The 25,598-nt window shown below is 39.9% G+C and overlaps 1 protein-coding gene across 4 annotated transcripts in view; it reads right to left on the reverse strand.

Annotated features, from left to right (window-relative positions):
- ADGRV1 (adhesion G protein-coupled receptor V1) overlaps nt 1-25,598 on the reverse strand; it is a 543,743-nt gene that overhangs the window by 66,821 nt on the left and 451,324 nt on the right. For 3 of the 4 annotated variants that reach the window (XM_044947303.2, XM_025292226.3, XM_044947302.2), the window contains one exon: nt 2,441-2,562. The exons of the other annotated variant lie outside the window; for it this stretch is intronic. In XM_044947303.2, coding sequence (XP_044803238.2) covers nt 2,441-2,562 — 122 coding nt within the window. The remainder of the gene's footprint in view (nt 1-2,440; nt 2,563-25,598) is intronic. 4 annotated transcript variants of the gene reach the window in all.

Raw genomic sequence — 25,598 nt, forward strand, 5'->3', positions numbered from 1 at the left:
TGTCGCCTATCTCTATTCTCAGGTGCACTCCTGAACAGTATAAGGCTGGAATATGACAAGAGCTTTCCTGCCTGGAGCACTCTGCTTTCCAACACCCTCCTAAACATTTCCATCTATCCTTCTAAAGAGTAGGTGTGAGCATGTCATTCCTATCCCAAATTTTTAAAAATGCCCCAAATTTAAAAAACAAAAAACTCAAGTTTGACGGTTTCCCTTTACCTAACGGCTGAAGTTTATCATCCCATTCTGAGCGTGGAAACACAGCAATTAAGACAACCCAGCCTTCTGTCTCCTCTCCCACCACAACTTTTCTAGCTGCATAACCTTTCTTCCTTCCCCACATGTAGGCAAGACTAACCACGTTTCCGTTCTGCAGCCTAGTCTAACACTGTACTCTCTGCCTGAAATACCCAACTCTGTCTACTTGTCACTTATTGGACTTCCCTATAGCTCAGATGGTAAAGAATCTGCCTGCAATGCAGGAGACCCAGGTTCAATCCCTGGGTTGGGAACATCCCCTGGAGAAGGAAATGGCAACCCACTCCAGTATTCTTGCCTGGAGAATCCCATGGACAGAGGGGCCTCACGGGCTACAGTCCAAGGGGTTGCAAAGAGTCGGACACGACTAAGCGACTGACACACAAAGGTGACACTAACTAGGAGCGGGTAAAATGAATGAGATATATCGAGTATAATTAGGTCACAGGCCTCATCCAAAGAGGGCAACGTCTACTCAGGACTTAAAAATTGCTGCCATACAAAGACTGCCATTAAAGAAAAGCCAGACATTTGGGTTTTGATGTGAAATTTTAAAATTGAGAAAACATTAAAAAATTTTTTAAACCCTGTCCTGTGTACCATTGTGCGCTCACCAAGCAACACACACCTGTAGGCTGGCAGTGTAGACTTTGGTATTAGTTCTGTTAGGCCCAGGGATTCAAAGCTGACCAAGACAGGGCCTCTGACCTGAGTGGCTAACCTCTGGGGCTCAGCTCAAACACTAGCCCGGGCAGGAGTAAACAAGTCCTCCACTCTGCTCTTATAACACTGTGTTTACATGGCACCTGCCACAGTACGCCCTTACAGCTAATTGTTTGCTTGCTCCCTGAATCATCAGACCCTAGAGGAGCAGGGCCGTCATCTTCGTCCTCATAATGGTAGCAGGGGCATCACTGTGCCAGTACTGGGTACTCAATTATAACTCCATTGAGAGATGTCTGTATGTCTACTTGTATCAACCCGATTCCAAATGTTTAAGCTACTTTGTATTTTTCCCCTCCCTAAATTGATATGCTGATCTGATTAGGCACCGCCTTGTTAAATATGATCTCATTAATGAACCTGTCTCAGAAAAAGCAAACTTAAATATGGTTTGAGTCACACTTCAGTTGTGTGTTATAATCCTAATACTTTCTCTACAGAGGTTTTTTTATAAGATGGTGATCCAAACAAGGGCTGTTTAGAGAAATCCTTGATAAATTCAAGAGACTGCTTTAGTCTACAGACAAATCTTTTTACTTTGGAAAAAAAAAAATGAGTTCATTTGTTCCATTTGCTAATTTCAGGGTGCAACTTTTTTTCCATTTAACAAAAGCAGAAAAAAGTCAGTTTTAATTTTTGTTAGTTATATAATTCCTAGTTATGCTATCCAAACATGCTCACAAAGCTAACTTAAGCTAGGCATTGCCAGACTTGGAGGATGTCAATCATTTTCAGTGAACCAAAACACCAAGTATCAGACTTAATAGGGAACTGCTTGACCATCATTGTTATTTCACTCTCAGCTGATTTAATTTTTAGACACAAACCCAGTCCAAATATATGCATGTGCCCTAGATAGCTGCCATCTGTAAAGTTTATAAACATCAATCCTGCTGAAAAAGAAACATGTTTTTGTAGTTACTTAGGTGTTGTCAAAATGAAGGAGGGTAAAAAGATTTTATGTCTTTCTATTTGTATAACCAGCAAGTTAGACGGATAAGACAATGGCAACCCACTCCGGTACTCCTGCCTGGAAAGTCCCACGGATGGAGGAGCCTGATGGGCTGCAGTCCATGGGGTCGCTAAGAGTTGGACATGACTGAGCGACTTCACTTTCACTTTTCACACATTGGAGAAGGAAATGGCAACCCACTCCTGTGTTCTTTCCTGGAGAATCCCAGGGACGGGGGAGCCTGGTGGGCTGCTGTCTATAGGGTCACACAGAGTCAGATACAACTGAAGCGACTTAGTAGCAGCAGCAGCAGCAAGTTAGAAGCCCAGCCATATTTAAGATGTTAAAAAAGTTTAACACAATCTTACCACTTTGATCTAACACTCTGCGTGACGTTTTGTGCATAAGAATTCACCTCTCTGTGGATGCTTGATTCCTTTATGTTGAAACTCCACGCCTTGTGTTCACTAGGACCCGTGTGTGCTGTAACCCAACCATGAGGCTTACCTGCAGGCTGTTGAAAATGACGAACAGAACCAACATCCAGAAGTGTCTGTAAGCCATGTGCAGGCCTCCCCAAAGCCATGTCATCGAAATCAGGGCAAAGAGATACAAAACCAGTGGAATTTCTAGACACCATAAAAGAAAAAGAATTTTTGAACTTGAGAATACTCCATAATCATACACATACACAAAATTATATTTAGCTCCTTCCTGGAGATACCCTCTGTGCCCAAGTACCTGTTTTGCAAGAACAACCTTGGAAATCCCATTCTTAGGGATTCCAGAGAAAAGGAGGGAACATTGCTGAGTCTACATTCTTTCTGTTCTCTCTCTGCCCTCCAAGGCTGGAGAAGGATGAGACCTGTTCCTCTCCTAGACTACCACCTGCTGGCCTGTTCAGGAAGCGCCGGAGACGCACTCACATTTCGATCCCGGGAAAGGCCCGGTATATAAACCTGCTCACAAGCGCTCTCCATCAGAAAATGGCAGGCAGCAGCGTGCTTCCAAAATTACAGCAGCCTAGTCTAACGTTTTGAAACATTAATGAACTTGTTTGTATGTAATGGAAACATATGTATTCATCCCTTTTTTTCTGACTGAGTGGACACCAAGCTTTATAGCTGTGGTTCACAGCAAAGATGAAGTGACTGATTCACTACTGTCAAGAGTAAGTTTATTCTACCATTATTTTATCATGAAATTTGTTTTGACAGTTCCCAGAACAGATTTCTTGTGGGTCAAAGGATTTCATTACCCTTTCTACTTTATCTCTGATATTTGGGATTTAGAATAATAATCTTAAAAGAGGAGATAATAATATGTAAATGGCAAGCCATATAAGATTTGGAAAGTGAATCAGATCTTGTTGTTGTTTAGTCGCTAAGTCATGTCCAACTGCTCTGTGACCCTATGGACTACAGCCCACCAGGCTCCTCTGTCCATGGGATTTTCCAGACAAGAATGCTGGAGTGGGTTGCTACTTCCTTCTCCAGGGGATCTTCCTGACCCAGGAATCGAAACTACACCTCCTGCTTGGCAGGCAGATTCTTTACCACTGACCTTACCTGGGAAGTCTGTCTTGTAGAGCATCCTTAAATTTGAATTTGATATTTTCTCATGATTTAGATTATAAACTTAGCCAGAAATCACAGAAGTGATGCTGGGTTCTTTTTACAGCATTCTATTGGTTTCCACAATAATTCAATTTTTCCCATTATTTAGGCTGTTCATTTTGGCCACTTGATTAAGGTAGTGCCTGCACGAGTCCTCCACTATAGAGTTAGTCCTTTTTCCTTTGTAATTAGTATGTATCTTGTAAGGCATCACTTAGGAACTAGGTAAATATTCTTTCACTTATCAAATATTTGATTTATTCATTTATTTTTATCATATAGATTCATAGATTCTCAATGTAATGGGTTATGGTATACTTTGTTGCTTAATTGCTAAGTCATGTCCGACTTTTGAGACTCCTTGGATTGTAGCCCTTATACTACTACCTGTTTATTTTGATGTTCAAATTGTCCTAAGTCTGATTAATGGGAGCCCCTTCAAGATGGTTTCTGTGACTTCTGTCAGGTCATCGTTCTGGGAGCATTTCCTTGCTTCTGACCCAACAAGACATTTCAAGTTCATCTCATACTTTCCCTGCCACAGTCCTGGTTTCTTTTAGTAGAAGGGTGTTTAGAAACCAAGGTCCGGGGCTGCGTATAGTCTTTGGTGTTGGATTGCTGCTGTTCCTAAGTCCTCTCAGAGCTAGAGCATACATGTCTGTGCGTGTGTGTGCACGCGTGCGTGTACACACACACACACCCCTATATCTATATCTACCTCTGTATAATTAAAAACATCCTTTTATACCAATACTTTCAGTTCCAGTCCAATGCCACAAGGTTAACTGTAATTTCTCTTTCTCTGTATTTTAATTTCTTTCTCTGTTGGTAAGCAACGTACTTCTCGTTATTCCTAAAATATTTACCTATTTGATCAGCTCGAGTTGATTGCAACCAATCTCCCACTGCTGTCATCCGTCCCTGGCACAGATGGCCCCCCCAAACCCACTCAGGTTCTCAGGAGCCTTGTGAGTACACCCCACCGTTCACACGGATGCCCCCTCACAATGATGGGCTGGGACACTCCACCCTGGACACCTTCCACTGGGTGCATACCTTGCTCTGTACAGACTAATGGCATTAGGACAGAATAGTTCCAGAAGAGAGAAGAAAAAGCAGGGAAGAAGGAACATGAGCATTTTTTTTTTTTTGAGACCATGATGACATCTTGTGAGATATTCTTTTCACGGAAAAAATGTCAATTGTCTATTACCACTACACAGAGCGAATAATAATATAATGCAACATAATTTACAGATGAATAGTCCTTTTGTCATTAATGCCTTACCATAGGACAGGAGTGAATATATTAAGGTTTATTTAGCCTTTTTTTAAAAAAAATTATTTTTGCTTAATGAAGTCATACAATTTGATAAAGCCCAGAAGACTCATTTGTGCTTCTGACAAGATACCCTAATATTTAGGAAACTGCCTAAGCTGTGCTTATGAAAGTTTTCAAAGGTTAGGTATTAGTCTGGCAGTTGCCTTCTTTGCTCTCACTGTGCAACTACAAGATTCTATTTCTGGCTCGGTGCACAGAACAAAAGGACGTGCATATTTTGCATGAACAGCGACAAACCAAATTTTCAGAATCTGCCCTGCATGTTTGTGTGAGTGCCGAGAGCCAGACGAGCGCTGTGTGCTGATAAAGCTCAGTGCACAAGCCAAAAGAGCATACCGGGGCTGGCAAGAAACACCCAGAGCTCATGTTTTTCTGGAACTCTGCAGAAAAGTGTGGTAGCTTGGCACTCCGGATCAGAAACTGCACGGAAGGAAAGCCAGTCGTAAATAACTCAGCATACCGAACAGAAGACCCTTGCCTGCTTTTCCGGCAGTGCAACCATGATTCAGACCTGATTTCAGATGGAAGAAACATATCCAGAGGGAAATCTGGATTCTGTGGGCCTGAAGTTTATAAAACTCTGAAAAGTTTCTTTAAGAAATAAAAATTTCCAAAGCATAGTTAGAAGATCTTGGAAGGGGCCAATGTAAGTTAAGAGGCCCTAAAATGTATGCTTCATCGGCTTTATGGTTAACCTAAAGGAGGTACCTTTCACCTTCTGGGGTCAAGAGGAGTGTGTTGTGTTAGTTGCTCAGCTGTGTCTGACTCTTTGTGATCCCATGGACCATAGCCCACCAGGCTCCTCTGTCCATGGGATTCTCAACGCAAGAATACTGGAGTGGATTGTCATTTCCTTCTCCAGGGGATCTTCCTGACCCAGGAATCGAACCTGTGTATCCTGCATTAGTAGGAGGGTTCTTTACCACACGCGCCACCTGGGAAGCCCATGGGGTCAAGAGTAACAGTGATCAAAAGAAGGGGTGTGAGAGTGGGAGATGGTAATGAAAGTGGAGGGGACACGCTTCTTTCTGTTTAAAAGCTCCTATGAAATCCACTTGGCAAACTGAAAATGAATGCTCTTTTAATGAACAGCGTTTAGTTAAGTATTTCCTAAGCTGATACTTCACATTTGGTGAAAGGCTAGTAACTTTTCTGTTGGCTGTGTAAGCCCTGCTTACCGATGTAGCCATTTATAAGAGGCAATGTTAACAAGTTACATTTAGGAGTGAATTCCTTAATAGAAAACAGAATCATTCCAATGTTCTCAATAAAAGGAAACCCTTAAAACACAGTACGGGGCCCATGGAATAATGGTATCTAGATTAAGACTGTTTAGACTCCCCTGGTGGTCCAGAGGCTAAGACTCCATGCTTCCAATGCAGGGGGCAAGGTTCGATCCCTGGTCAGGGATCTAGCTCCCACATGCTGCAACAAAGAGATCATGCCACAACTGAAGATCCTGCGTGCTGCAATTAAAGATCCTACAAGCTGCAGCGAAGACAGAAGATCCCCCATGGCACAACCGAGACCTGGCACAGCCAATAATAAACAAAGAAACAAACGTTTTTCTGTAAAAAGACAGTGCTACCCAGAATATATAAACACCCTTACAACTCAACAGAAACCAAAGAACCCAATTCCAAAATGGGCAATGGATTTAAAGAGATATTTCTCCCCGAAAGATAAACAAATGGCCACTGAGCACAGGCAAAGATGATCAACATCACTAGTCACTAAGGAAAAGCAAATTAAACCCACAATAAGGTACTATGAATACTCACTAAGATGGCTCTTGTCGATATTTAGAATACTACAAGTGTTGACAAAGATGTGGAGCAATTGGAACCCTGGTGCCTTGGTGGTAAGCATGAAATATGGTGCAGCTGCTGTGGAAAATGGTTTGGTGGTACTTCAGAATGTTAAAAATACAATTACTATATAGTCTAGAAATTTCACTCCTAGGTATATGCTCAAAATAACTGAAAACAAGGACTCAGAGATTTGTACATCAGTATTCATGGCAGCACCATTCACACTATCCTAAAGGTGGAGACAACCCAAAAGTCCCTCAACAGGTGAACAGAAAAACAAAACGTGATATGTACGTGCAATGAAATATTGCTCAGCCTTAAAAAGGGGTGAAATTCTGACATAGGCTACAACGTGAATGAACCATGAAAACATGTTAAGTAAAATGAATCAGACACAAAAGTACAAATACTGTAAGATTCCACGTACACGAAGTGCCTAGAATAGGCACATTCAGAGACAAAGCATAGAATAGAGGTTACCGGGAGCTGGGGCGGGTGGGGGTGGGGGGATGAGGGTGTTATTGCTTAATGGGTACAGAGTTTATGTTTGGGATGATGAGAAGTTCTGAAAATAGACGGTGGTGATGGTTGCACAGCACTGTGAATGCACTTATTGCTACTGAACTGTACACTTAGAAATAGAATGGTGAATTTTAAGTTATGCATATTTTACTACTATTTTTTGAAAGCTATACTATTAATAAAAAAGACAAGCTTGTGTCAAGATAAAGTTCCACAATGAGGGAGAAAAAAAATTAATCCTTGAAATACTTAAAATACTTAAATTAGCAAGAATCACTAATGTGAAAAACAAAGCGATCTGAAAAGATTTTAGTGAAAGAAGTTACTTGTGGAAAGTAAAAAAACAAACAAAAACTCAGCCAGTACATCTGTCATTTAGTATTACTATCATTAGAAAAGTCTACTTATGGGAGTTAGTAGCTTCCACTGAGAATACACAAAATCTCTTTATTTTTTAGTATAAAATATGACTTCAATGAATTTCATTGCTATTTTTAAAGAAAGTATGGTGCTGAATTATCTCTTTTCTTTGTAATTGCAGCCTTGGCTTTATTGCTATGCACCAGTGACAATTACGGCTTTATTATGGAAATCACACCTCATTTACATGAAGCTGAAAATTTATTCTGTGTTTACAATCTTCTAAAGTACTTGCTTTAATTTTACCTCACTGACCTTCTGAGTCTAACAATTTGGATGTGCTACTAAAACAAACTCATCAATGTAAAACAAGGAAGACAACTGTGAAATAATGTGGATTTAAGACATTTATGGGTCTATTTCCAACGATAAGCACGCATCATTTTTAAATTAGAAAAAGAGGTAATTGAAAAGAAGGCATCAAAAGGTCTTATTTCTAAAATATGGGCCTTTATTCTGAAATGAACAGATACTTGAAGGCCAAGAAATTTCATTGATCTGATCCATTCCCTGGTGAGAAAATATTAAATGGGCTCTTGAGTTTTCTTAACAAGGGTTAAGATACAATGTACAGTCACCCACCAGTGTTTTTAGCAAATAAACCTAATGTCATAGAAGATAACAGGGCACATTCTTCACAAAGCTGGCAAGTCAGCATTAGGATACTGTGGCTGGAACAGACAACAACAGACTTAGAGATCGGGATTTGTAAACTGTTCAAAGAAATGCTCCCTACTTCATTCAGGTAGTTTGTATTCCTAATCTTTGGTCACTTAGTCCTATACTTGGTTCTATTTTAGAATTTCCTTCGTACTTCAACACATTCCCAGAAGAGCTCTTGAGAACCCACCTGGACAACAGGGAATCCACTCTAAGCCCCCTGGCCATAGTCCCCAGACACAGCGGCACATGTTTGCTGCAGCAGGCTAGACTCTGTGTATGTCAACTCAGTGACGTGCCAGGTTCTTCACTTTAGCCATCCTGACCAAATTCATCATCTCCAGTGAAGTATGAAGATCACCCAGATTGGAGGGCTGCTTTTACTGTGCACACTCACATCCAAACTATCACTCAAAAGTTCCTGATGAACCTTTATTGAAAATGAACCTCTCCATATCTTCTATTCCCCTGTCCCCTTTGATATTTCCTATTCTCTCCTACCCTATTCTAGTCCATTCCAATCCATCCCATCCCATCCCATCTCACTTCACTCTAAAATACTGCAAGGAGACTCACCAGTGTACTGTGACCCACAACGTGTAAATCTTTGCTCTAAAAGATAGTTCAAGAAGCTAGTAGGCTATCTTAGACATAAAGTAGGCACAGTAAACATAATTATCATGGGACGCCTACAGCTATCATGTTCTGATGTGCATTTACCGTGACCTTTTCTGGGATGTGAAGGAGGCAAGCCTAATTTGGAGGGACCTGCACAGGTAATATATTGACTCTGCAGGCAGAAAGTCAATACTGGCCTGCAGCATATTTCCCAGGTATAAGAGAAACGTGAGAAAATTCTCAAAGGAGTCTCAAGTTTGCTGGGAACCTAAACAGCGGTACTTTGTCAAATGGGTGACTTTGGGCTCTCCTGGACGTTAGAAGACAGTTGAGTGTCAGGCCTACTTTGAAGGTGATTTATTGGGATTGAAAAAAAATGGTACAAGCCTAGAATTATGGTCTCGCCTTGCAAAAGCTATATATAATTTTCAATTTGCAGGCTATAATTTTGAATCTAAGGAGAATAATCAAGTTAGATGAGACATACCCACATGGACCTTGCATGCACTGTTATTAGAGTAATTCCATTTGAACCATGTACTTCAAAGTTGCCAGATAATATTCTACTCAGGGGGTGGGGGGCAGTTGTCAAATAGGTCTGTGATTCTTAAGGAAAAGGTGAAATGAACTGTTTTTTTTCCTTGTGAGAAAAATGTCTTGCAACTATGGGAAGGAGAAATATCATTTGGTTTCACAGTCAACATAGCAACGTTCTACACACTTCATAAATTTTTCATAAAATGACATTATGACCAACGTTTTAGGAAGATCAGAGTTCTAAAACAAACATGATGTCAGCCAACCAACAATCGAAGACTGGCTTAACCTAGTTTTCTAACTACATTACCAGTTACTTAGCCGTGAAGCAGTTCAAAACAGTCATCTCCAGGCATGCTCAGGCACCTAAGAGCAATTCCCAACACACTTGGCTTTCATAATACAATGAAAATGTACAATGCATCTTTCAACCTGCTACATTTATATTTTAAATCTTATTAGATGGTCTCATAATTTGAGGAATTAGGTTACTGTGTATTTGGCCATGACTAGTGAAAAAGTTGGCTTAAAGCTCAACATTCAGAAAACTAAGATCATGGCATCTGGTCCCATCACTTCATGGGAAATAGATGGGGAAACAATGGGAACAGTGTCAGATTTTATTTTGGGGGGCTCCAAAATCACTGTACATGGTGATTGCAGCCATGAAATTAAAAGACGCTTACTCCCTGGAAGGAAAGTTATGACCAACCTAGATAGCATATTCAAAAGCAGAGACATTACTTTGTCAACAAAGGTCTGTCTAGTCAAGGCTATGGTTTTTCCAGTGGTTACGTTTGGATGTGAGAGTTGGACTGTAAAGAAAGCTGAGCACCGAAGAATTGATGCTTTTGAACTGCGGTGTTGGAGAAGACTCTTGAGAGCCCCTTGGACTGCAAGGAGATCCAACCAGTCCATTCTGAAGGAGATCAGTCCTGGGTGTTCTTTGGAAGGACTGATGCTAAAGCTGAAACTCCAATACTTTGGCCACCTCATGCGAAGAGTTGACTCATTGGAAAAGACTCTGATGCTGGGAGGGATTGGGGGCAGGAGGAGAAGGGGACAACAGAGGATGAGCTGGTTGGATGGCATTACCGACTTGATGGACATGAGTTTGAGTGAACTCTGGGAGTTGGTGATGGACAGGGAGGCCTGGCGTGCTGCGATTCATGGGGTTGCAAAGAGTCGGACACGACTGAGTGACTGAACTGAACTGAGCCAGTTATGTTTAAAGATAATTTGATAGTACATCACAGGGCCATCATTACAATTTAATAGGCTCTAATTCAACACTGAAGTCTTGAGTCAATTCTGACACAATGTCTCAGAAAAATTAACACTAAAAATAACTCTATGTGTTCAAGAAAGTATTTTTACAGTGTGTTAAATATGTCAGTTCCCAGAACTGTTTCCTAGTAGAGATCCTTGATCTGAATAAATGCCAGCTGATCTCAATGCTTATATTTCCTTTCTTTAATTTGGGTCTCTAGCCCTCACACTACAAAACTGTAACATTGAGTAAAATGTTTATTTTATTTCCTTTGCCATGTCACTATTCTAAAAAGTCCACTTGAATGAAATCTTTTGGTTCCTGTCAGTGTGATTCACTGCATCTCTTCTTCCAAAAGATATTCTGGTATCAGATTATCAGGGCATAGTCTGATCTTAAAAATATAGCTATGTATTTCTCAAAAGCTTTGGGGATATTATTTAATGTCTGTTGTTAAATAACTATACCTGTAAATATAGAAAACTTATACCAAACCCACAAAGAGAGCTGTTTTCAAGAATATATAATAACAGCCCATAAAGTGGTGTAATACCTGTGTTATATAAAGGCTTATCATTGTCTATTTAAACAATGGCACAGTCCCCACAGGTGTGCCAGGAATGTCTATGCAGATGGAAATGAACTAATATTGTATTGCTCATTCATACTAACAACCTTGGATCAAGCCCTTACAGGAAAAAGAAAGAGAAACCATGGTGCTTAGAAAGAAAGGCAATCTGCTGGGTGAATGGCCATGTGTATGATCTAGGGAGAAGGAGGCTGTCCCCCCAAAATCATCTACATTGACAGTATTTATATGTTGGTGGCCAAAGTAATCTTACCAATGTGACTTGGATCTAATGACAAACTTCAAAAATTTTTTTCTGTATTTGTCAATGTTATGCTGCTACTGCTGCTAAGTTGCTTCAGTCGTGTCCGACTCTGTGCGACCCCATAGACGGCAGCCCACCAGGCTCCCCCATCCTTGGGATTTTCCAGGCAAGAATACTGGAGTGGGGTGCCATTGTCGATCTAAAAATGTGTAAGATTTTAATTCTAACTCTTTCTCCTCTTTCATGTGGAAATTAACATTGTTAATGGTTAGACGGTTTCAGCTATTACTATTTCAGTTGTCAGCTACTAGTAGTAAATAGAAGGTAGATATTAGAGCTTATTTTCATCTCAGGCTCAAAACTATGTTTCCAATTTTTTCTTCCCTTTTTCTTTCCTTCTTTCCTCCCTCTCACCTTCCCTTCCTTCCTTTCCAAGCCTCCGACATGGAGCTACTCACTTATTATTATTCGTAGAAGTAGTATTACTGTTACTATTCAATTCCATCTTTAATAGGTTAGACAGATCCTTCTACATTTTTCATTTGTTTGTCTCTTTTTTTTTTCAAATCAAGTGAAGTTTATTGTGTTACAAAGTCTGTGAGCCACATTTGAAAAAAAAAACAAACTTTTTTCATGGTGGCATATAACCATAGATTGTGTTTACTTGCAAAGACTCTGGCATTAGTGGGGAGAATGCTGGAGAAAGGAAAATCACCCTATTTCTTCGAAATCATCTAATTAAATGTGTAAGTATCAACAATTGATCATTTCAATTACTTGTTGATTTACAACCACATCGATTTACACTCTTATGAAACTGTACAATAGAACTTCAAATTGTTCAACATTTTTAGTGTTTCCTATGACCCAATTTCTACTTCTTTCTTGAAGCTGATGCATTCTAATTATAAATCATATCATTTTGCTTTCCTGAAGGTAATTTATACTAAATTTTATAATTTCCTTCTGTCAAATTCAATTAAAAGAAAAGATATGTTTTGAACAAGGGCCCTGAACCAAATAAATTTTTTTAAAAAGCATGTACTAAAGTTGACTGAATGGAATTTATTCTAAAAGAGGCAGAATAGTAGAGAGGTTATGAGCATGGACTCTGGGGCCAGGTTACTTGAGGTCCATTTACCAGCTGTGTGACCTTGGTGAGTTACTTGACTGCTCTGATGCACAATTTCCTCATCTGTACAAGAAAGATAACATCAGTACCTCCTAAATATGCTTTATTAAATCCAGTGAGGATTTGATGCTTGAAATGCAAAATACTTAGAACAGTTTTATATAAACTTTGGTGATTGCTTATTATTCAAAAAATATAGATATAAATATACATATATATTTAAGATTCAAAAGTGTATTAGATAAAATGTGACAGGTAAAAGGATGAATTACATATGGATCTTCTTTCAAATATATATATACATATATATAAGGAATCCACCTGCAATGCAGGAGACCCGGGTTCAACCCCTGGGTTAGGAAGATATATTGGAGAAGCAAATAGCTATCCACTCCAGTATTCTTGTCTGGAGAATTCCATGGTTGGGGGGAATACACACACACATACACACATACACACACACACACACACACTATAATAAAAGGTAGAAGATAAATATTAGAAGAAAGGGATCAAGTTACATAAAAATTCAGGGAAAGCAGCAGTTACTTCCCATAGATGGTATCAGAAAGGTTTTTGTAAGGAAGAAGGAATTTCAACTGGAATTTAAAGATGAGCTATGTCTGAACATGTGGATTTTGAGCTTAAGGTAGGAAAGAAAGGCAAAAAGGCAAGTGCAGAAATTAGTGTAAAATATCCCTTCTGACTTGCATGATAGGTCCGGGAAGGGTAATAGTGAGAAGAATGAGGTCATGAGGGGATTGTTCGGACCAGGTTAAGCAACAGAAAGATTTTACAGGAAATGGAGAGGCATTTAAGATTTCTGAGATGAGTGCCCAATCAGAAGAGAAATTTCCTTAATCTCACGGGAAAGTAAACAGATTGGTAGACAGAAAGCTGGAGGCAGGGATACCAGCCAGGAAATCATGGCAGTAGTCCAAGTGAGACATGATGAAGACCTGGGGCAAGAACATGATGAAGGAGTGACTCCCACAATAGAAACAAGGGGATGGACACAAAGATATGATAAAGAATCTAAAGGTGAAGTACCCCCGAATCAGAAAACAAGGAGGAACTTTAAAAATCATACAGCTATTGGGACTTCATCCCTGGAGACTCCAATACATTGAGGCTGTAAAGAGACTCATCAAACCATAATTAGTGAAAGAGCGATTTTGATGATCAGTTTTGACAACTACTGACCTGAAAGTCTACGGCTATCAAGTAAAACAAAAATTACACTGGCTTCAAAATTAGGAAAATGAGAAAAGGATTAAGAGGAAGAATAGAAGGAACAGGGAGAAACAATAACAGAGATCAGAGAAACTGGGGCAGGCAAGTCGTGGACAAGTTTTGTACTTCTGAGAATAATCTATTATTCCCGGGAAGAGGACAGAAAAGAAGGTGAGAAAACAAGTTGAGCTCAAGTGGATAGATTTGAAAATTACCACTGTGATGTGAAAAAGGCAAAGGCAATCCCTGAAAAACACATCTATTCCAGAGTTATGAGTCACACGAAAAATGAGTCATGGCCTGGGATTTACAGGAAAATAAAAAAGAAGAGAGTATTATGAAAACCAAGGGAGGGAGACTATTCAAGGAAGGGAAGTTACCAGTACAACTTATGCAGAAGAGTTTTTAAGGACAAGAACATGAGAGGTCAGCAGATTTGGTGCTCAACGTTATGGGTGATGAATTGAAGAGAACAGCAAGGCTTGGCAGAGAACAGAAGGTGATGAGTACAGAGAGCTTGCATGGACTCCTCTTCAAGAAGTCTGCTGGTGAAGAAGAGAGGCAGGGAGGTAACTTGACAAAGCAGCAGGATAATGAGCACGTTCTTTTAAGCACGAACCGTGATGCAGGTTTTTAGATGGAGGGGAAAAACCTAGAATAGGGAGGTATTTAAGATGCAAGGCAACTGTGGAAAATTGAATGAAAACAAGTTCCCAAAGAAGAAAATTGCATGGCAATTGTTTTGCATGGCAATAATTCATTCTTTGGTAAGAATGAATTATTTACTTCCTTACCTAAATGGGAGGAAAAGTGGCAAAGAAGGGAGAAAAACAGAAAGCAGTGTTCAGATAAAGTAAGTAAGAGAACATCAGGTTGTTTTCCTATCTTATATAGAGAGTGAGAATAGAAGGTGTTAAGCACAAGACTTATGGGCAATCTGTTTCCTAAAGATTACCTAAGAATCAAGTAAAGATAATCCAAAGGCTCACTGAGAAGCAGAGATGGCTCAGTTAAGGCTACTCAGAATCAATCAGTATCTATTGCAGAGTAGCACTAATTGGCTGGGAAAAAGAGAAGTATGTGACATAGACTAGAATGGTGAATGCTGAAATTGCTTAAGGAGAGAGTCATGTTGGTGAGGAAATCAAGGGAGCTATTGAAAATATCCTAAAGGGAGGTTGCAGTGAAGATAAAGACCAGTAGGAGTGAGAAACTGGGAGAGGCGGGCAGAGGGAGGTGTGAAGAGGGAGAGTGGGACCCAGGAAGGGAGGCCAGCGTGAGAAATGGTAATCACAGTAATATGAATAGGTCAAGGATGATGCAAGCAAAAGAACACAAAATTAAAAATAGGAAAAATCATTAAGCAGGGACATAATGACTTTGAAATTCAAGATGGACCACAAATACTTTTGATATCCTACTAGTTGGAAGGAGTAGCCTCTTGCAACTGGTTGTAGGAAAGTAATTTGTTTATGAGAGTGCCATTTTGGTTATGATCAGACAACTCAAACAGTAATTTTATAAAAGGTTCAGATCAAGTTTGTTACTGCCTTCCGGCCCAATGAAATTCAAACTTCACCTTTGATATGGTGAAGAAAACAACTTTTATAAAAATGTCCTTTTTCTCCATTCAACGTTTTGAGTTTTATAATGCATTATCTATTAAATATAGTGCTGTGATCATAGATATTGTGCCAGCTATAAAGAAATTTATGATACAACTGTAAATTCCCCAGATTACTTGTCCCCACTCCCTATTTCCCTAGTCCCAACAACTCTATTTTCCTTTATTTCTGGATGTCCTCTTTAATACTGTACCAGTTGATTAAAGTGTGATCAAGCAACTGTTTAGTGACTATGTATTTTTTAAAGAATTGCACAGACACTGAATCATAAATTGAAAGTAGCCCAAGAATACTGGAGCGGGTAGCCTATCCTGTCTCCAGAGGATCTTCCCAATCTAGGAATCGAACCTGGGTCTCCTGCCTTGCAGGTGGATTCTTTACCAACTGAGCTATCAGGGAAGCCCTCTCTAAGTAACAAGACTGGCAAAAATGAATAAATGAAAAAAGTTGCAAATAATGAATGGAATTTACACGTTAGATGTAGATTAATAAATGTAATTTACAACTTACTTGGAGTTTCCCTGATTAGAGAGAACCATGGAGTATTACAAGATTTCCATGTTGATACCAACTGAGTTGCTCACAGACTAGGTTAGAGGGGAATAGTGTTTTCAATGGCATAGATTTTCTAAGATAAAATAGCCTTAAAAAATTCATTTTTTTTACTCTTCAGTAGAGTTTTAACATATTCTTTGGCAATAGTCTGAATACAAATTTGAGAGAGATATTTTAAAAAATCAGAAATTGTATGTTCATCAACCAAAAGTTGAATAAAAGATTTCAGTCACCCATTAAAGAAATGAATGTGCTCTTAGATCAAAGCAATAAACATGAATAACTGTTTCATGTAGCTTTCAAAAGAGTAGAAAGTAATGCTTCACTGGTAATTTTCCCAAGATAACTAAAGAAGGATTTGAGGTGGGGGGAAGTCCTTTGAAAGAGTGGAGTATGCCAGGAAAATTAAAATGTAAACTTTTAATTAACTTGGAAAAAAACTGCCAAGGAAATACATGGAAAAACTCGGCCTATATATAAAAATTACAAACAATTGGGAAAGTTTCACTGACCCTCTGGGTCAAGCTGAGGCATGGCAATGGTATGCCTATGTCAATAATAGATGAAGGACAAAGAATGTGCAAGGCATATGAGCAGCTGTGATGCTCTTAGATAATGGCTTTAAATGTGTACCATGATCATATCTTCCACTGACATTCTGCTGAAGCCTATTCATGATGGGTATCAAGAAATTATTTTCAATTGCATTCCTTCTCCTGCCCAATCACCATGAATGATGAACTCAGCAAGTGAGACTGAATCCAGTTCCACTATTTGAGTCCAGACTTAGCAGACATTATGTCCTTTTTAGACAATAACACTAATTCAAAATGGCTGTGCCTATGGAGACTTTATGCATGAAAGCAGAATTTTCCTTTTATCCTACAGTCTCAGGACTGTTATTGAATGAATGAATGATGCCATCAATTTAGCTTTTTAAAGGTTCCATGTGGAAAGGGGACAGACAAGAACCAAGAAATATCAGTCTTAAGAGAGCTGTGAGATGATGATATAAGCTACGTGCTATGAACTGAATTAAGTCTCTGTAAAATTCATTTGTTGAAACCCCAACCCTCAGTATGATGGTATTTGGAAATAGGGACATAAAGAGTTAATTAAGTCATGAGAGTAGAGTCCTCACAATGGGATTCGTGCCCTTACAAGGACAGACATGAGCGAACTCTTTCCCTTTCTCTTTCCTTCTCTCCCCCAAGTAAGAACATAGCAAGAGAATGGTCATCTGCAGGCCAGGAAGAGGGCTCTAGTTAGGAACCAAATTGGCCAGCACCCAGATTGTGGGACTTCTCAACCTCTGTAACTGTGAGGTATAAATAGCTACTGTTTAAACCACCCAGTCTATGGCATTTTGTTATGACAACTCGAATCAATTAATATACACCAGGCATAATGATGAAGAAAGGAAGAGAGGCGCATATTTGAAAGATACATAGGAATGATCCAGGACAAAATATTCTACACCAGTTACATACTGAAAGAGCTGTTATGCTGATAAAAATACCAATGCATACTGCATGCTTACTATGTTACAGAGTATACTAAAGACTTAATATGAATTAACATTTAATGCTTGAAACAGCTCTATAAAGTTAAATATTATTATTATGCCCGCACTATATATGTGAAAAATGAGGAAAACTAGGCACATTTCAGTACCTTAAAGAGACAAGGCAGTCTTTCTTGGAAATTAGAAGATGAAGAAACAATTTGCTAGCCTGAATCACTTCAAATTCTTTCTGGGGCATGGAGCCTAACAATTCCTTTTATGGAATCAGAGCTCTCTAGGTCTAATTTAACGTTTACGTGTCATTTTTCTCAATGAAAGATTTGACGACAAAATGGCGAACGGTGAAGCACTGGGGGTGGTGATAAAGAGAGCCCTGGAGACTTTAGGAGTCACTTGTGGTTCTAACCCCAACTGCACAATTCAACAGCTTTGCAAATCTGGACACCTCTCTAAGCCTCGCATTTCTTTCATTTTCTTGTCTCACTGTAGGACTAGATATACGTGCTTCACAAGATTCTTGTGAAAACTGAGATAATATACACAAAATGCTTAGCACAGGGTGCTGGTATACCAGCAATTAGTAGCTGTTACGATGATAATGATGATACCACCAGGGCTAAAGTCCACCCATAGCTGCCACTTACATGCAGTCCAGCCTTTTATTCTCTCCCAATCCTACTACATCCATGCTCTCCCACTGTTCACCTTACAAATAAACTGAAGCTTTAGTACTGAAATAGCCTAAACAGAGAACCACCCTTGTGCTCATCAGTTTTAAACAGAGACTAGGTAAAAGGCAGTCCCTGAGGTATAAACATTTGGGAAACTTGAGTTTTGGAAAGACCCAGCTCTGCCACAAATTACTAGTCCCTTTTCTTCTTTGGTTACATGTGGAAATCAGGAGTTCAAACAGAAATAAATGTAAGCTTTCTCGCGACTCTTTGATTTTATTTTTTACTTTTTATCTCAATGTTCTAAGCCTTAGGAAACTAATTCCTGATTTTAAAGTTCTAGGAGATTCTAATGAGCAATATCAAGTCCCCAGTCAATAACAATAATGAAAAAAAAACACCAATACACATTGAACAACTACATATCGTCTTTCAGGTTCAAAGATTCTGATTTGAATCTTTGAAGACTGAGGTCACAGGTATAAATCTAAGCAGGGGATGAGAGTCCAAAATGTTTCTTTAAATATTTTGGATTTTCCCCAGCATTACTGATAAAATGTAGGGAGACTAAACTGTGCTCACAAAGATTTTTTTTAAAGCTCAAGTGGAAGAGATTGTTAATTGTGCAGCGAGGAGTTCTGGGGTTTTCCTTTGGTCCCTAGGTATTGTTTTTTATTTTCTTTTCAGCAATGGAACTGGGAGTAGACTGCAAACAAGCAGTTTTCTGCCAAGGACATGTGAAACCTGTAATATTGGTCATTCTGGATCTGATTTAAGTATGTACTATTACTAGGTAAGATTACTTTTACTTTGCTTCACTGGAAACCTCAATTTTGGTTTAGGAAAAAAAGCATATTGTGTTTTTCATTTGTATTTATAAACCATGTAAAATTTAAAATGACAATGATATCCTCAGAATTTTGCAATATGTGTTTGAAATGACAAGCAATAAAAATTAAAATAAAACAATGCAATAAAATAAAAATGACAATAAAATTTAAAATGACAATGACATACTTAGAATTCTGATGTGCAAAAAATCAGGACGCCAGGACCACAGTGTTTCAGCTACTGATTGCTACATAACAAACTTGGTGGCTTAAAATATTTTACAATCTGGGCTGGGCAGTTTTCTGTTCTGTGTGGTGTCTACTTGGGCTGGATCCGACAAGAAGGCTTCTTCACTCCTATGTCTGGAATCAGAGCTGGGATGCTTGAAACAACAGTGGGCTGACGTGTTAGCTGCTCAGTCATGTCAGATTCTTTGTGAACCCGTGGACTGTATCCCCCAGGCGCCTCTGTCCATGGGGATTCTCCAGGCAAGAATACTGGAGTGGGTTGCCATGCTCTTCTCCAGGGGATCTTCCCCACCCAGGGATCAAACCCAGGTCTCCCACATTGCAGGTGGATTCTTTACTGTTTGAGCTACCTGGGAAGCCTGGAGGCGGGTTAAATATGCCTATTCATGTGGTCACTCCACACAATTAGCTTGGAGATGCTAATATCATGGTCGTCTCAGAGTAACCAGACTTCTTATATTGTGGCTGGCTTCCAAAAGAAAGGAAACTGAAACTGCCTGTCCTCCTAAACGCTTGACCCATTATGGGGCAGTATCACTTCCATCAGATTATCTTGGTCTAAGAAAGTCTGAGACCCAGGTTTGATCCTTGGGGTTGAGAAGATCCCCGGAGAAGAAAATGGCAACCCACTCCAATATTCTTGCCTGGAGAATTCCACGGACAGAGGAGCCTGGTGGGCTATAGCCCACGGGGTTGCAAAGAGTCAGGCAAAACTTATCAACTGACAGTTTCACTTCCTAAGCAAGTCCAAAAAGTTAAAGGGAGGGGAAACAGACTCCACCACTTTATGTGGGGAGTAGGGCACACATCAGGGGAGGGAAGTAACTGATGGTGCCCATCTTTGGAGAACATGGCACAGTGTGTATTGCATTTACTAAGAGCTATTTGGTTCCAAATAGGAAAAGGAGTCCGTCAAGGCTGTATATTGTCACCCTGCTTATTTAACTTATATGCAGAGTACATCATGAGAAACACTGAGCTGGATGAAGCACAAGCTGGAATCAAGATTGCCAGGAGAAATATCAATAACCTCAGATATGCAGATGACACCACCCTTACGGGAGAAAGTGAAGAACTAAAGAGCCTCTTAATGAAAGTGAAAAGAGGAGAGTGAAAATGTTGGCTTAAAGCTCAACATTCAGAAAACTAAGATCATGGCATCCGGTCCCATCACTTCATGGCAAATAGATGGGGAAACAGTGGCTGATTTTATTTTTGGGGGCTCCCAAATCACTGCAGATGGCGATTGAAGCCATGAAATTAAAAGATGCTTACTCCTTGGAAGGAAAGTTATGACCAACCTAGATAGCATATTAAAAAGCAGAGACATTACTTTCCCAATAAAGGTCCATCTAGTCAAGGCTATGGTTTTTCCAGTAGTCATGTATGGATGTGAGAGTTGGACTATAAAGAAAGCTGAGCGCCAAAAAATTGATGCTTTTGAACTGTGGTGTTGGAGAAGACTCTTGAGAGTCTCTTGGACTGCAAGGAGATCCAACCAGTCCATCCTAAAGGAGATAAGTCCTGAGTGTTCCTTGGAGGGACTGATGTTGAAGCTGAAACTCCAATAGTTTAGCCACCTGATGCAAAGACCTGACTCATTTGACCCTGATGACAGAGGATGAGATGGTTGGATGGCATCACCGACTCAATGGACATGAGTTTGGGTAAGCTCTGGGAGTTGGTGATGGACAGGGAAGCCTGGCATGCTGCGGTCCATGGGGTCGCAAAGAGTCAGACACGACTGATCGACTGAACTGAACTGATTTCCTCTTCTTTTTCCTTTGGCTTTTAATGAGTTTCCTTGGACTGTTTTAGAAATATCTTAAGATGCCAGGAGAACACAAGTCACTCATTCTCAGGATATAAGGGATGATACTTCATAATATTATAATTGGCTTTCAGTGATTTTTGTAATAGCAATGGAATCTTGATTTCCATTAGTATTAGTAAATATAAAGAAATGGAACCTGAGAAGAAATGGAAGCATTCATTCTCAAATATATTACCAAGCAGAGAAGTGGCCATTATTGCACCAGGAGATTCCAACTGCCTCAGATTCATGTTCTACATAGCCAGCTGGATCAAGCCACCTTTACATTTTTACATATACTGAAACATGTGTGGGATTTTTATAAGAAAGGGATTTGTAATCATCTACTTCCTCTTTTCATTCAAATTAATTTTCCTTCCTGGTCCATGAATCATAAGAACTGGCTGATGAATCAGAAAAAGTCAGTAAATTCTATTGAGCCTAAAGGAGAGACAAGCTTATCATTGCCAGAGATCAAAACCAAAGCCTAAAATTACAGGCTTTGTTTAAAAGGCTGTTTGAGACATTGAAATTGAGTTCAGGGAACATACCTTTATCCTGACTCATTCTCACTGCGCACTCAGTTCACTGAAGGAGGGGGCGGCCAGTGAATTTCATTAGGAGCCATCGACTTTTTAAAATCTGTTACTTAGCAGTCGAGCAACCAACGGGGCACAGAAGGAAGACAGACTGACATCACTGTTCCAGCCACACTCAGAAAGGGAGGCACTGACAGAGGCCATCTCTGGAGACTACAGCAGAGAGTGTATTTTATTTACAAGCAGCTCTTCCTCTGCTCTCCATTTCCTCTGGATTTCAGTGGAAATTTGAACTCTGAAATTAAGGGATGTCAGGAGCAAAAAAGTCACTAAAAAAAAAAAAAGAGAGAGTATAATGGGGTTGATACTGGGCAGACATAACCAACACACAAGTGTTGCTGAAAAATTGCTCCTATTGTCAGGCACATCCAATCTGCACAAGAGTACTTAGCTGGGAAAACAGTTCTGTGGAAATATGGAAGAGGCCAGGTCCAGCAAAATACCTGATGCAAGCTCTTAAGTTATTCAAACAGGCCTGATGCTGGTATTAACTCATCACATTTGTTTACCAAACCTAAATCTCTAAGATAAATATGTAATCATAATTATCCCAGTTATGAAAAAATGAAAAACAGCTTAGCTATAAGGAAACTATAAACTGACCTTTCCTTCTCATAATGCATTTCATTCATTGCTAAAAGTAATTTGTAAATAAGCAAAAAAAAAAAAACAACAACAACTCTTTACAAGGTTTGATCAAAAATGCTTAAAACCTAGCTTTTTGAAACATCAGGAAACTGTGCTTCTATAAGAAAAGGGGATTTACTTTCAACTCTTTTTTTGACTGTTGTTTTGGCCACCCCATGCAGCATATGTGATCTTGATCTCCCAACCAGGAAGAGAACGCGTTCTCCTGCAGCGGAAGCATGGAGTCTTAAACACCGGACTGCCAGGGAAGTCCCGACTTTCAACTCTTGATTTATTATTTGAGAATGTATTTCTCATAATACTATCTCATATAGTTGACACTTGAACAATGCGCAGGTTAGGATGCCACACCCCTCGGAGTCAAAAATCCCCATATAACTTTATAGTTCTGTACATAATAATATGTATACTTCCTGCTTTTGAGGATTCAACCAACAGCAGGTGGTATAGTACTGTGAAAAGTAAAACTGAAAGTCACTCAGTTGTGTCCAACTCTTTAGGCTTCCCTGGTGGATCAGATGGTAAAGAATCTGTCTGCCATATGCGAAGCCCAGGTTCAATTCCTGAGTCTGGAGGATCCCCTGGAGAAGGGCATGGCAACCCACTCCAGTGTTCTTGCCTGGAGAATCCTATGGACAGAGGTTGCCATGCCCTTTTCCAGGGGACCTTCTGGACTCAGGGACTGAACCTGGGTCTCCTGCATTGCAGGCAGATTCTTTACCATCTGAGCCACCAGGGAAGCCTATAGTACTGTAGTACAGATCTGATCTGATCATAAAATTTATATAATATATATTTAATATTTAATCTTTAAATAAATATAAATATCAGATCAGATCAGTCGCTCAGTCGTGTTCGACTCTTTGCAACCCCATGAATCACAGCACGCCAGGCCTCCCTGTCCATCACCAACTCCCGGAGTTCACTCAGACTCACGTCCATTGAGTCAGTGATGCCATCCAGCCATCTCATCCTCTGTCGTCCCCTTCTCCTCTTGCCCCCAATCCCTCCCAGCATCAGAGTCTTTTCCAATGAGTCAACTCTTCGCATGAGGTGGCCAAAGTACTGGAGTTTCAGCTTTAGTATCATTCCTTCCAAAGAAATCCCAGAGCTGATCTCCTTCAGGATGGATTGGTTGGATCTCCTTGCAGTCCAAGGGACTCTCAAGAGTCTTCTCCAACACCACAGTTCAAAAGTATCAATTCTTCGGCGCTCAGCCTTCTTCACAGTCCAACTCTCACATCCATACATGACCACAGGAAAAACCATAGCCTTGACTAGACGAACCTTTGTTGGCAAAGTAATGTCTCTGCTTTTTAATATGCTATCTAGGTTGGTCATAACTTTCCTTCCAAGGAGTAAGCTTCTTTTAATTTCATGGCTGCAGTCACCATCTGTAGTGATTTTGGAGCCCAGAAAAATAAAGTCTGACACTGTTTCCACTGTTTCTCCATCTATTTCCCATGAAGTGATGGGACCAGATGCCATGATCTTCGTTTTCTGAATGTTGAGCTTTAAGCCAACTTTTTCACTCTCCACTTTCACTTTCATCAAGAGGCTCTTTAGTTCCTCTTCACTTTCTGCCATAAGGGTGGTGTCATCTGCATATCTGAGGTTATTGATATTTCTCATGGCAATCTTGATTCCAGCTTGTGTTTCTTCCAGTCCAGCATTTCTCATGATGTACTCTGCATAGAAGTTAAATAAACAGGGTGACAATATACAGCCTTGACGAACTCCTTTCCCTATTTGGAACTAGTCTGTTGTTCCATGTCCAGTTCTAACTGTTGCTTCCTGACTGGCATACAAATTTCTCAAGAGGCAGGTCAGGTGGTCTGGTATTCCCATCTCTTTCAGAATTTTCCACAGTTTATTGTGATCCACACAGTCAAAGGCTTTGGCATAGTCAATAAAGCAGAAATAGATGTTTTTCTGGAACTCTCTTGCTTTTTCCATGATCCAGCAGATGTTGGCAATTTGATCTCTGGTTCCTCTGCCTTTTCTAAAACCAGCTTGAACATCTGGAAGTTCACAGTTCACGTATTGCTGAAGCCTGGCTTGGAGAATTTTGAGCATTACTTTACTAGCGTGTGAGATGAGTGCGATTGTGCGGTAGTTTGAGCACTCTTTGGCATTGCCTTTCTTTGGGATTGGAATGAAAACTGACCTCTTCCAGTCCTGTGGCCACTGCTGAGTTTTCCAAATTTGCTGTAGTACATAGCTACTGAAAAACATTTTCGTGTAAGTGGATCTGAACAGTTCAAATTCGTGCTCTTCAAGGGTTAACTGCAATATCTGAAAATGCTCATCCAATTTAAAAATGCAGGGCAAAATAAAGCTAAACCATAAACCATCTCAGCTGCATTAGGAAAAAGGGTCACTTTTGCATGCTTGGAATTGTAGAGAAATAGGCTGGACCTGCTTGAGACTACAGTCTTCCCTCTATCCATGGGGGATTAGTTCTAGAACTCTGTAGGAAATTAAAATTCACTTTATATAAAATGGTGTAGTATTTGCATATAACCTACGCACATCCTCTGGAATACTTAAAATAATCTCTAGATTACCGATAATACGCTGTAAACACAATGTAAATGCTATGTAAATAGTTGCCAGCATGTGACAAACTAAAGTTTTGCATTTTGGAACTTTCTAAAATTTTATTTTCCCAAATATTTTCTGATCCATTTGCACTCAAAATACAAATCAGATGGGATTTGAATCTTCAAATACAGAACCCAGTGATACATAGGGATGACTATAATCAGAACTGCCCCCCTTCTTGGGTATAAAGTGTTCACAGGGTGTGCATGAATCTCATAGGATGTGTAATATCATGTACGAAACGAGTTGCCAGTCCAGGTTCGATGCACGATACTGGATGCTTGGGGCTGGTGCACTGGGACGACCCAGAGGGATGGTGTGGGGAGGGAGGAGGGAGGAGGGTTCAGGATGGGGAGCGCCTGTATACCTGTGGCGGATTCGTTTTGATGTTTGGCAAAACTAATACAGTGTTTCAGGTTTAAAAATAAAATAAAATTTAAAAAAAAAAAAAAGAAGAGAAGAGGCTTGGGACCAGTCTGTGCTGCTTTGAAACTTAGGTTTTTAGAGAACTTGGCAGCATCTGCATCCAGTGTGGACTCCAAACTCCCGAAT

This window comes from Bubalus bubalis, chromosome 9 (assembly GCF_019923935.1).
Source record: "Bubalus bubalis isolate 160015118507 breed Murrah chromosome 9, NDDB_SH_1, whole genome shotgun sequence".
NCBI classification, from domain to species: Eukaryota; Metazoa; Chordata; class Mammalia; order Artiodactyla; family Bovidae; genus Bubalus; species Bubalus bubalis.